Genomic DNA, 13,326 nt, shown 5'->3' with positions numbered 1-13,326 from the left:
ACAGATGACATAACAATTAGTTTCTTAGGTAAAGGAGTAAAGCATTGTTACGCATGCAGGTGTTCATATAAAAGCTGACCATTGTCGGTCCATATTTACACATTGTTGGTATGGATCTTTCACATCTTCGTTACGCCTTTTTGCCGAATGATCCTTCCGTATAGACGTATTTATATTTTATTTATTTAGTGTTCTGTCTGACGACAGGTCCATATGAACAGGATCCTTCCATCCTTTTCTCGGACTGGGACCTGTTCATATACGTTCTTGGCGGATGATCCAGAAGTGGTTTGCCATTGCCTTCTTCTGTGTGTGAATGGAGTAATTGTTGGGATGCCACGGAGGAAAACTCCGTGTTGCCTAGACCACGGCCTTGCCCAACACAAGTTATAAATTCGGGCAACGCCGGGAATCGAACCCGAGACCCCAGGATTACAAGGCCAGCGTTCTAACAGCTAGACCAACGTATTTACGTTAATAAAACTATAGAATATATGACGAGGTTAGTGATTTAATAATTTAATCCGTTCAATAACCGGTAATACAACCCACTTTTCTTAAAATAAAAAAACGCTGTGTGAATGTGTGTTGTTCTCGCGAAAGTACTGGCCATTGTGCTTAATTAAGCACCACGGTATTAAGATGTATAGGGGAATGGAGGTATTGACCCACGCATTCTTAATCTCGACGCTAATTGGAAACAAGTAAGCTATTTCACACTCCGGTCGCTTTAACCCTGGGTAAAGAGTCTAGGTAGACCACAGAGGTGACAAAAACAAGAATTTTGGCCAGGAATCGAACCCAAGTCCAACCCATAGCGTAATCGCTATTCCGACTGCGAAACCCTAGTTTACTTTTATTCGGGGTGGGGCAGATTACAATTTTGTTTCTTACCGAGTGCTTCATGGGATTTAGATGAAAGAAAATGTATGTGTGTTAAGCGGAAACCTTCATGAGAAGGAAATATTATAAGACCCCCCCCCTATGTATTTCCTTATAAACAGATTTGGCGTGCTTAAAACACGTCGATGCAGATTCAAGCAGTTGTGAAATTACTCTGTCAGCCTGTTGATGCGGCAACTTCTCCGACAGCCCTGTACTGCGTGTGCTCGAATCACGAGTTCGCAGGCTCTAGAATTTGCTATGTCAGAGCGCGCGAGACAAAAACAGCGTGAACGCAAAAATATGAGAAATGCGTCCGACATTTATTTTGGTTACTGTGACGAATTTATTCAAACAAGACGAAGTATAGCCTCAATCTTCAGGGTGGGTATCTTAATCGTACTTTCTAAAAGTCTCCATTTTTAAGGATCACAATGGGCCTTTAGTCTGAGCCAGTCCCCACTTCTATAAGTTCCGTTTTAATATTATCCTTTCATGTAAGCATGGGTCTCCCACATGGCTTTCTCCAATATATATATATATATATATATATATATATTAATAACTACTCCCATGTCCTTTACATGTCTCCCCTATATTTAGACATCGTAACAATATTTGACGTACATCGATCGTACAAAATAATTATCTTAATCATTCTTCATCCCTCTTGGGTCCAAATATTCTCCTCTAAACCCTGTCATCAGAGACAGTCAATCTCTGCCCCTTCCTTAGAAATAAAGGCTAAGTTTACTTGCATGTTTGTAAATACGTATTTGCTTTTTAATTTGCTAGGCAGGATGTGGGGATTTGAAATGAATCACACCATGTGATTGCCAAATTACGAATATAATTATTGTTCACGCGCCCCCCAATACCTCACTAATATCGTCAGTTGTTCTGGAACAGCCTGTTACGTTAGGTATGTATGACCTGAACGTTCAATCATCAGAACTGAATTATTATCCAGTCGATTTGAAATCGTGTCTCGATACCGGAAAACAATTTAACAACAGGTAGAAAAGCCGCGTTTGTCAAGATAATGGAGATGACAGCACAAATAGGTTGCCATGGTAACGACAGGCTCAGCAGAAGCCCCCGAGTCTCCCAGGGAAGTTAGTGCGCCGGTCGTTACGGGCAACCGGGAGCGCGAGAAGCGATGGTCCGTCCTCTTTTTTTTTCCTGATTTCGTACTCCGCGCTTCGCCGTCCTCGCCACAGTGCTACTAGGCGGACGGCAGACAGCAAGGCGAAGCAGGGCAGCGCGGTAGTTACACAGCCGTGGCCGACTGCCAGCTGTTTCGTCCGCTCAGCGGTGCCACAACCCTGACACAGGTCTGTTTCTCCATAAATGTTGCATTGTGTTCTTGTGTTATAAGGCTGATACGTAACCTAACCTAACCACGATTCACAGTCTTACGTAAGCAATGGATTGTTTAAAAATTGAAGAAAAAAAGTTCTGTAATCGGAATCATCAGAATCCAGAGTCAGAGTGGTTTCGTTTCGCACGCGGGGACGTAGCAATGGAGGATGTATTTCTCAGGACTCCGCCCTTAGTTTTCTGGTTGGTTCGTCCTCAAAGGGTTAAGGAACTATTATTTTTCTTGTGGGAGATATTCAATAGAAGCATTTAACATTTTCCCTTTCTGGAAGTGCAGATGTGGCAGGATAGGCGCAGACAGATCCTCCCGAGAGACCTTTAGAGGTCCACCCAAGCCCTGCGAGGGCAGATAACGGATTTGCAAAGTTCTACCGGGCTGGGCATAGGACAGACAGACACGGACTGGGTCGTAAAGTGTCCACCACACATACCTTTTGAGCCAAGTGCAGACTCACTGATAATTAGACAAGACTGTACTTTAAAGGATTAAACATAATTAATCTGAAATATTTTATTACCCCTACAGTGACAGCGTGTTCAAGGCTATCCTGACCGTCCCCTTGAAACGTTCTAGACGGAGGCATAGAACAGATGAATGAGAGGACGAGAGCAGCTCTGGTGTTGCCATGGATCTGCAGCGCGGAAAATGATGTGAACGAGTAACTTTGAAAAACAATTTCTCCCCCAATTCCTACCTGGAATATTCGTAAACGGTGAGTAGCTTCAAGCTAGAGTTACGCGTTTGGTCAAGATTTGTAGAGTAAGCTGAAGTGGCTAAGGATCTGAGGCACAGTTTATAGCAGAAAATCTTAAAACTACTGTTCATAACAAATATGAACCAACCAGAAGTCACTAGTAGCAAAAATGACACGATCCTGAGCCATTTACAACTATCTCACATCCAAGTTCCATAAAATCCACTTTAATATTATCCTCACATCTCCTTTGTCTTACAAGTGGCTTCCCCATCAAAGTCTTTCATGCATTACTTGTCTTTGCAATCCGAGCTGCTGTTATTTAACAGCGCTGTCTCAGCTTACGAGGTTACATAACATCGAATGAGATGTCATGTAGAGACTGAATAAAACCAGGATTTCCTGCACCGTGTTCATATTAGAGCGCACTTCTCTCTTACAAGTGACTTCCCAACTCAAAGTTACTTTTACGCTATCTTTAAATAAGGTGGCCGGGGTTCGAACTTCCTCTTCAAATGCACAGTGTCGTCCCCAGTCGAGGTCCGAGGTTCAATCCCCACTGGGAAACTGTTAAGTACCGCCTACTTTAGCAAATAATAATTTCTAAATGTGCTCATTGAGTGTATTTACGTGTTTATATGATTCTCACAATAATCTGTGATTATTTCCTTAATCAGCGTTAACCAATTGATATTTTTAATGGTGAAGTTCAGTGTTTTCTTCGCGGTACGGACTGGATTCTTAAATATTATTTACGCGAGCTTAGACTTGCAAGGGGTTAAGAAAGCAGGCTGGATTTGGGTCCCTGACGCGAAACCCGTGTTTAGGTACAAGAAGAACGCAGTCCCTGAACATGGGAGACTTCGAAGGCATAGAGTTTGGGTTGATCCCTGAGGAGCGTTACGATGACGTCATTCACCATTTGAGAAACAACTTTTTCGCCGACGAACCCTTGAACCATGCCGTGTCCCTGTGTCGCCCTGGGGAACCGCACGCCGAACTAGAGGAACACAGTCTGACAACCCTCAGGGACGGCTTGTCGCAGATGGCGGTCCACACCGACACTGACCAGGTGAGTTTCCGCCATCAGCAGGGGCAAGTGTTTGTTTGTTTGTTTGTCTCGAGTCGGATTCACGTTCCTTCCTTCTTTCTTTCTTTAGTTTCTTTCTATTTCACTTCCTTTCGCCCTATCGTCCTTTCTTTATTTCCCATTTCCTTCCATCCGCTAGGTCACTCGGATCACCCCGTGGTCCACACTTTAATAACCACCGAATCTTTGGACAGAGGAAAGCGGTTGTCTCTACAAAGACACAGACACTGACCAGAGGAAATTTATGACGAGTTGAAATGGGGCGAGTATGGCAGAGTTCAGATTTCACTGAAGGTGTCAAACCGCATCTACTTCAAACATGGCGGAAAATGTTTGTCAGCGTGGGCAAACAGAACACGAACTTACGACACCTTACCATAGCGTGTCTTTAAGACACATTTTAATATTATACTCCCATTTAAGTTCAGGGTTTTCCGAATGGTCTCGTCTTTTCAGAATTTCCAATTATAATGTTTAATATGTCCCGTGCTTTCAACATGCGCAGCCCATCTCATACTCTCTTGGTTCGTACAGTCCCAATTATTTTGGATGAAAAGCAGAAACTATCAAGTTCCTTCTGTGCATTTTTCTCCATTCCTGTGTCAGATCGTTCCTTTTAGGACCAGTAAACACTTGAATATTGTCATTTTTATAAAATAAGTTAAAATTAGGAAAATTCGTCCTCATGGGCGCTACAACCCAGGGTGGGTCTTGGCCTGCTCAAGACAACGCCTCCTTCGAGAAATGTCAGGGGCGATGTTCGTCCAGTTTCTAATCCTGATGTTGTGGAAATCTTTTTCAAATGAGGAAAAGTGCCTGTTGCAGATAATCGGGGTGGCCCTGAACGGGATTCAGCGCCCCGGAGACATAGCGACAGCCCAAGCCAAGCTGAAGACAATGGCTGACATGAAGTTCCGCCAGATCTTTGACCTTCTGTACGGGGTCAACAAGAGGCTGGACCTCTTCAAGCTTCACGGAGTGGACAGGATCTTCGAGTGTCGCATTCTGTCGGTGGACAAGCGGTTCCGAAGCCGGGGACTGGCTCGGGAGCTGCTGAAGCGTAGCGAGATTACAGCCCGAGAGTCAGGATTCAAGGTACTGAACGTCCCACGGTTTCAGAGGCACGACTATCGCTTGAGCGAGTTTTATCTGACTCACCTCGTGCTGTTGTTTGCAGGTGTTTAAGGAGGATGCGACAGGTCTGTTTTCACAGCGCGTGGCAGAGAGTCTGGGATTAAAGACCGTGTGTCAGATCCGTTACTCCGACTATACGGCAGAGGGCACTGGCGAGGTAGTTTTCAAGACGCCGTCACCCCACGACACGCTCAAGATAATGGTAAAAGTCTTGCAGTGATCGCCTCGCGACAGCGGTACATCTGTCCTTAACATCTCCCGATCGTCAGCTGTTGCTAATTACTTTAATGTGCATCAGTTTTTAAAACACGCACACGTCAAACGCACTAAGAACTTTACAATGAACGGTAAGGAATATCTAAGTCCTCCTTAGTAATTAGACTACACCATCAAAGTTGTCGCTAGGTTAACACTATGTGGGCAAGTTTTGAAAATTCTTCGGAATCCATCGGCTATGTACGTAAACCATCTCGCGATGTTTATAAATTCGCCGAAAATTTCGAATTAATTTCACGTCGTGTCATACAAACAAATATCCCAAGGTAATAAAAGACACGGAACATTTCAGCATTTTACGTCATCGGTGGCTTGGGACGCGTGTCGCTTGTCATCTTTTGTTTTCCGCTTCGCTATTTGTTGTTCATTTGTTTCCAAAAGCAGTGGCGCATTCTGGGTATGAAAGAATGTATCAGAAAGGTGAACAAGATGGATCTGATGTAACTGTTCGTACGTGCTCGACAGCGTAAACACAGAATATGAACGTGTTTTGGAGACGAGCAGCGATTATAAGTCAAAGATAACATGTAAATCGCGTAAATCAGTGTTAGGTTGTGTGTTGGAAGTATATATATATATATAAATGTTAATTGTTTGGTGTCAATCAGAAATTATGAAACGTGTTTTAAGAAGCTTAACCCTAACTACTAACACAAAGCTACGAAATTAATGGTGAAGCTGAATTATTACAGGTTTGTCCCATTGTTGCAGCTGGTTCATTGATTGAAATCAGCACAGCAGTAACTTAAAGCTGTTTTGTCGCTAGATGACAGCACATGCTAAAGACAAACACCGTCTCGTCTCCCAAAATTCTGTTAACAATCGGTGTATTGGTGTCGTGTTCCTCCGAGTGCACACATAAACTGAGAACAGGGGATTTACACAATGAAGTGCCGCGGTTGGCAGAACTGGAAAACAAATTTAACCCGTGGTTGCCGACACTGCAGTTGGCATAACCGGTATGATCAGGCTTCACGCTGTCAACACTGCATCATTTGAGGTCAATTGTTGTGATACGCGAAATTTAAAATAGTTCCAGACCTTGTAAAATTAAATTTATAAATTTTGCTGAATGGCAATTGTAATATAGTGGACGTGTGTTTATGTGTGCATATATTTAGGGGTTTTATTTGTAAACAAGTAGTCAATTCGATGTCGATAAATGTATGAAATATATATTTGTTAATATATGAGTGCTGATAAATACATCATTCTGACACACGAGTACGAGACATGTAAGTAAACATTATAAAAGAGTTAAATATAATTCTACATACGCTGTCGTTATTGATAAATTGTATTTAAAAGGAACTATTTGTGGTAAATAATAAGGCTCCATAGTACGTATGTTATTAACTTTGCCAAAGGAAAACATTGTGAATTCTGAATATGAAATTATTGATATTTTATACAAAATTACTTCACGATATAATGTAATCTCGCTGTGGTAAAAATGTTGATGGTAATTGGCATCCTTAATTAAATGCTGTATTAACAGTAAGGATAAATTACGTTTATAATAAAGTCTCGTATGTATAAAATTATTTTTCCAGTCTGACACTGACTTTTATGCAGATGTATTTAACCCCTTAAAATGTAAATAATTCGGAATTCAAATATTCTTGCGAAATTGTGGCTTCGTCATAAATGAAGCGTAAACAATCTCGCCTGTTCTTGAAATGAAGAAGACATAAAAACCCTGAGATATGTTCTCACAGTGGGGAAGTCGTCGATGTTGGTCATCTTGTCTGTAACCGCCCTGAAGATGGAGGAAGTATGTTGTTGTGAAGCTGATACTGATACAAAGTATTGGGTCTGTTTAGTATATAATTGTGAACTATTAATACAACAAACAAGCAACAATTGTTAGGGCTATACCGAATTTACCGAAACATGAACCTAATTCTCCTCCAGCAGTTACAAAAAAAATTGATTTCAACTTATATTCTGGCACGTCATAAATATGTTATTTTACTGGATGTTATCGCCAGAAATCACGTTAATTGTTGGTACGCTCAATTTTTGGTTTCGCCGCAGAAATTATGCGCGTATTACTTGTTTCCTTCGTTAAACCAATTTCTCTTCTATCCATGTCAATATTATCCTCGTCCGCCCCGACGTTCAAGCAGACTATTTAGATGGTATTCCTCACAAAATTCCGCAAGCATTATCTGTTTCCACAGTCCTGAATATGACATGGCCAGCCTTATTTTTTCTTACCGATGTTCCGAACAAAAAACATCCGCGTCCCGAAGTACGGATTGGTTGCGTCAGCGAGTGCATATAAGGGCAAGGTTCAAAGAGCTAGACAGACCGTTGCCATGGTAACTCAGCATCCCATTCAATCAAATAAGATTTCGAACAGCTACAGCCCAGCGTCCTAGTTTCCCTCTTCCCTTATTTATCGTGATTCCCTTTACACTCTCCTTCTGACTGTGCAAGTGGCTTACCGCCGTGTGTACGGAGAAAACCTCATTTGAAGAAAGGATTACAAGATCTCAGTCCGACAGAGGAACACTTTCGCCAAATGGAAATAATAAATCTGCTTCCAGAACCCACAAAAAATGTCGACGCCGTGTGGACTTGTAGGTACATACCAACGTTTCGGAGGCACATACTGCTTCCATCTTCAGGGAGCTAGAAAACCATAAAACCGATAATCATCACATGTGATCGCGCGGTCCTTAAAATAACTTCCACGTGTTACAACAACAAACTCAATGGAGTTATCTCACACCATATTTATACAACAGTCAGTATTTTTCCATCTTACCCCTGCTTTTATGAAACCAGAACGTTCGTTACTGCACTAAAAATAGCCGCGTTTTATATCCTGGGACAGTTTAATCCAAAGTTCCAAGCCCCACTTTAATATTATCCATTAAGACGTACGTGGGACTGGAGATAAGCTCCACGCATTCTTTAACTCCAGTATTAGATCGACGGCTCTAGCACCTGAGAGAGAGAGACTGTGTACCAATTGCATGGTATTTAGAATTTGTGCGAAGAGGGAAACGAGAATCGAACTACTCTCGTCCAATCCGCACCTGGTCCTCATTTGTTTCGTCACTGTGACGAACAGAGGAATCAATAACCCGTAAACGAGTGTCTACTGAGCACTGGAACCGATTCGTAAGCAAATGCATGTACAGCTCCACATACACGGACCTACGTTCCAAAGACCCGTGGTTCGTTACTCCGAAGAGACACTGGCTAACGAAAATTTAAATGGATATAACAACATTTATCTGAAGTTCATTTATTACTGTATCACACAGATTTCTAAGTGCAATAACCTATGTTCACATAACGAAATTCTTGAACACCGCGCTGAGCTTGTTCTGCCATCTATCCGCGAGTATTAATACAATGACGACTAGGTATCGACGTCAGCCGGTAAAGTAGGCAACTACTATTCAACGTACACAACTCCTCGCCCTTCTCTATAAAAATTCATCAATCTAATCTACTCCAACACAACGTTTTCCATACCACGCATTTTTACCACTGACTCAATATTTTTATAGAAAAAATCTAGTAAATTTCCTAACAAATGATGGGGAAATGTAAATTATGTATGGTTTGAGGTTTTCACAGCGGTGAATCTGAAGATTGCAGTCTTCTGGGTTGTTGCGCTGTGTAGTATGGTAAATGTTTACCGACGTTTGAGAGGTCATGCTGCCCTGATGACGGAGGCAGAATGACCTTTGAAACTACACAGCGTTACAACCCAGAAGACAGAAATCTTCAAAATCTAAATTATTAAACGCACATTCATAAATATTAACCCGCGAGGGCCAAAATGATAACCAATCAAGGTCCAAACACTTGTTTGATACGGCAGGTTAGGATTTTTTAATGATCTCTTCAAACACTAAATAAATTCAAAGGAAATTCTGAGTGCAGCAAGGGAACGGTAAAATGTTCTTCCTCTCCGATATATTTCTTTAAAAAGAAAAAAGTATTTCCCTCTTCGACTGCCAAAGAATACATTACAAACCTGGCGAGATAAATTCTCAGTCCATGTATTTATTACCCCAAACCTGATTCTTATAAACTATTTACAACTTACTGCTTTGAGAAAAATCTCGGTCGCAAGTTACAAGTGCAAAAATAATTAGCTCAGCAATAAAAGAACCACCTGCATAATTAACGCTTGAACGCAGACGCTCGATGATGAACTGAACATGACATGCGAAAAATGTTAGCAACGTAATACTGGAATGCATTTTCAGAGAAATAGAAAAACCTGGTCTGTTCCGACACCAAAGTTACGTAATTCACCTCAGAAACATTTCTATTGATTCATTTCGACCCACAAATGAACTAAAATCACATGTAAAATATTTTGCTCTGAACTTTCAGTTTATTAAAATGCAATGATTTTGTTCAACATTTTTGTACAGACATTAATCAGACACGACATCAAGCAGCAAACATTACTAAACGTAGAGTAACGTCTGCCGCTATATTAATATCAGGAATTGAAATTAATGGAATTATTTTTCCAACACACAGACATTTAGACCAAATTTACATAAACAAAAGAAGAGAGTGTATTTATATAAGTAGAATTAGTATAACTGCAAGATAAGTAATGTTTAAACACAGGAAGACAAAGTGAAATACATATGTACATATTTATTTATTACACTTTTCCATAGAAAAGCCCAATACTTTTCCACTGAACTACAGGAATAATTTATGCGATGCCCACAACCAAGCTATTCTCATTTCTAATAAACCACAATAATTATGACAGTGGACACAATTTCTACCCAGCGTAATGCACAATTTCTGTTTTTGGGGGGGGGATCAGGCATGTCAAATGTCGAAGATTTTCCAACATTTTGGCAAATATCGCGACTGCCATCGTCAGGGTTAGCCGTCGCATTAACAACGGAAAACTTTTGCGTATCCCCGATAGCCGAAGTTACGAATCAAACCCCAGTTGTGGAAATCTACGGACAAGAACTATGACATATATTTTATGCAAACATCGTTACAGAACATAATTATCTTACGATCCGAGAAATCCTTGTTCTGGACCATACAAAACCTGCCACTATCTGTAGCCCTGCTTTGATGGTATAGGGTGATAACCAAATATAACGACAAATTTTTTACATCATTATAAAGATACGCCGAACAAGGAACTCTGCCCTGCCTCGAACACCTCTGGTCAACAGTTTGTTACAGCGCAATCCATCTTCAACGTGAAAAGCGAGTACTATTTCTGAAAAACCACGGGTTGGGGGCGCACATTTCAATGGAAACTACGGCAGAAAACATATTAGATGTCAACTGATGTGCGACACAAACGTAAAGTTTGCATTCACAAAAGTGTGTTGGAGACAAACGATCAATGCAAGACGCTGTTCAGACATAATTACTTTTAGGTTATGGAATTAACTGAACAGAAAATGAATGGATATGACACTGTAACGGCCCGTTTGTGACGTCCAAATTAATCTATAAGAAATAAACCACATGCATGAGTGACAGACAATGTTACGCGCTACAGCGACCACAAATACCAAATACTGCAAGAACTTCCTTGGAGAGTTTGCTCTCAGAGAATTTAGGTCACCTCTTTGCCCGTAACCTAATAGACAACCTTTCCTTACAGATTTTTATCAGCGTTAATTATGTGTCCACACGCGTCCTCTCAGTTACGTCTAGAAGAGAAGGTCCTCGTCTCCCTCGTCTAACATGCTCGGTGCATCCACGTCTACGCTGTTCTCAAGCGCTAGGAGTTTCATTTTCTCCGCTTTCAGTTCGGCCTTCTGACGAGCAATCCGCTTCTTGTCCTGGATCTTCTTGAGCCTGTAGAATTCTTCTCTTTCCAGTTCATCCAATTCAGAAATGATGTACGCCAGCGTCTTCTCGATACGTGGAATGATGACTGGGATAGAACAATTAAGAGAATTAAATCGCGACATTATGACGCGATTGCTATGGACTGACGTCCTAATTTACAAAGTAATAAGAGCTGTAATTAATTACTTCTGTCTTCAAGTTATTCACCGTCATTATAATTGCACCACAAAACTGAAAAGGCAACGAACATGTCACCACTTCTACCAATAATAGTTTTTCTATTAACATTTAAGAACGCTTATGAATAAATAAATAAATAGTAAACAGGTATTACCGTGCTCAATTGCATTCACCCTCCTATTCGTTATCTTTATAACTTCATCCAGAGTAACAAAAGATGTCTGCAGTGAAGCCAATTCAACCAACAATTTAACAGCGCTCTGGTAATTTTTCTTCAGTTTTGCCAACTGTTGCCCACCACGGGCCAAACCAGCCAGTTCGTAAGTATCTGTACCATCTTGGTAGCTCTCAAAAACTGGCAGAGTGACACCTGGGAAAAATATATAAAAGCAACGTAAGATACTGGAAAATATTTTGAGGCCACGAAGTTATCTTTAGCGGAACGATCTTTCCGAAAGATGGCTGTCTTCTGGGTTGCTGCGCTGTGTAGCCTGGTAGAAGTTTACCTTCATTTCAGAGGTCCTTGCTGCCTCCATCATCCGAATGACAGAAGCAGCAAGGACCTCTGAAACGTCGGTAAACATCGACCAGACCTCACAGCGCAGCAACCCACAAGACAGAAATCTTCAGACTCACCGCCCCTTTTTCTGTATTAGTTAATAAAATGCAAGAATAAAGTTTGTAAATACCTGCCACATTATCTCTCTTTGTACGAATCTTTATCTGGGCTTTTGTGACATTCTGTAAGACAACCTGATTAAAATCACCAGTTGCAAACTTTGCTTCGGCCAACGAGAAAGCGGCCTCCTTCATGACTTCTCCCATGAGTGTCTTTGTCTGAAAGGAAACGGATTCAGACGATCAATACATCGGACACAACTGTGAAAATAAGTCTCCCTCTTTCTGGTTCCTAGGCAACTACAACCAGCTGTGAAGGTGCCAGCTTCTCAACATGGAAGCCTGGATTCGCACTCAAGTTAGTCCATTTAGGATTTGTGGCCTACAAAGTGGCAATTCTGACAGCTGTAGTCCTGTAGCTTTCCCCTCTCAATATCAATCCACCACTGCTCAATATTTACTCATGTATCATATGGGGATTGGACAAAGGGCCTGTTGAAGGCTGAGTTCCACACAGACACAGTTTCATCCCAATTCATAGGGAACTTGCTAAAATAAACAATTTCAGTTTCGTTTTGGAAAAACTGAGGAAAATAGGACTTTTTTTTCACTAGTCTCACACACACAATATCTTTTCACTCGGTGGTGTCGTTTACCTGTGTTTCAATTTAGTCGCTAGACGACCACGACACCATGGGGGGGGGGGGGGGGGGGGGAAACTAAAACTTACACCACATCTGTCTCACCTCAATGATTTTTCCAAGTATCAGTCGGAATCTCATTTGCAAGGCATCTGCCTTCCTCTTGAGCAGGCTATGACCTTTCTGGGCCCCTTTCAGCCTGGCCTTCATTAATGTCTGGGCTCTAATGACAAAAAGTAATTGTCATTTTCTTACTGGTATGGAATGAACTTATTATAATCATGAAGTGTACAGTATTTACAAGACCTATTTTCAGCATTGCAGAACGAGATGGGCAGGTACACCCATTAATTAAAATTACGTACAATAAATGTTTTTTACAGCCCTAAATAAAAGATCGCATGACAATGCAAAGATTTACAATTAAAATAACACACAAATAAAGTTTAAATACCCTCTGGAAGGAAATACTGGCAGCCTGTCTTTTCCCGACATTTTTACTTCGAAATTCACGAGTTCAGTCAGCTGACTTCACTTTTCCTACTCGGAAATCATCGGTGAGCTCCGCTAATATTCGGTACAGACCACGAACTGAAGGAAATTTCTTCCC

The 13,326-nt window shown here is 41.3% G+C and overlaps 2 protein-coding genes across 2 annotated transcripts; one reads left to right on the top strand and one right to left on the bottom strand.

Moving 5' to 3' along the window:
* Positions 1–2,068: 2,068 nt before the first annotated feature.
* AANATL7 (Arylalkylamine N-acetyltransferase-like 7) lies at positions 2,069–7,001 on the top strand. Its single transcript, XM_022076079.2, has 5 exons — positions 2,069–2,216; positions 2,789–2,975; positions 3,785–4,029; positions 4,873–5,142; positions 5,225–7,001. Exons 3-5 carry the CDS (start codon positions 3,811–3,813, stop codon positions 5,399–5,401), a joined length of 666 nt encoding a protein of 221 aa, XP_021931771.1. The 5' UTR covers positions 2,069–2,216; positions 2,789–2,975; positions 3,785–3,810; the 3' UTR covers positions 5,402–7,001.
* Positions 7,002–9,801: 2,800 nt separating this feature from the next.
* LOC110835641 (V-type proton ATPase subunit D 1) lies at positions 9,802–13,317 on the bottom strand. Its single transcript, XM_022076071.1, has 5 exons — positions 13,171–13,317; positions 12,822–12,939; positions 12,147–12,294; positions 11,612–11,827; positions 9,802–11,362 (listed from the first exon to the last, which is right to left on the bottom strand). Exons 1-5 carry the CDS (start codon positions 13,209–13,211, stop codon positions 11,136–11,138), a joined length of 750 nt encoding a protein of 249 aa, XP_021931763.1. The 5' UTR covers positions 13,212–13,317; the 3' UTR covers positions 9,802–11,135.
* Between the last annotated feature and the right edge of the window lie 9 nt (positions 13,318–13,326).

This window comes from Zootermopsis nevadensis, unplaced genomic scaffold (genome assembly GCF_977971745.1).
Source record: "Zootermopsis nevadensis isolate Lab colony 2312 unplaced genomic scaffold, Znev_1.0 Znev_ptg000002l, whole genome shotgun sequence".
NCBI lineage: Eukaryota > Metazoa > Arthropoda > Insecta > Blattodea > Termopsidae > Zootermopsis > Zootermopsis nevadensis.
The sequence above is the reverse complement of the archived record's forward strand: the minus strand, read 5'-3'. Positions and strand labels throughout refer to the sequence as shown.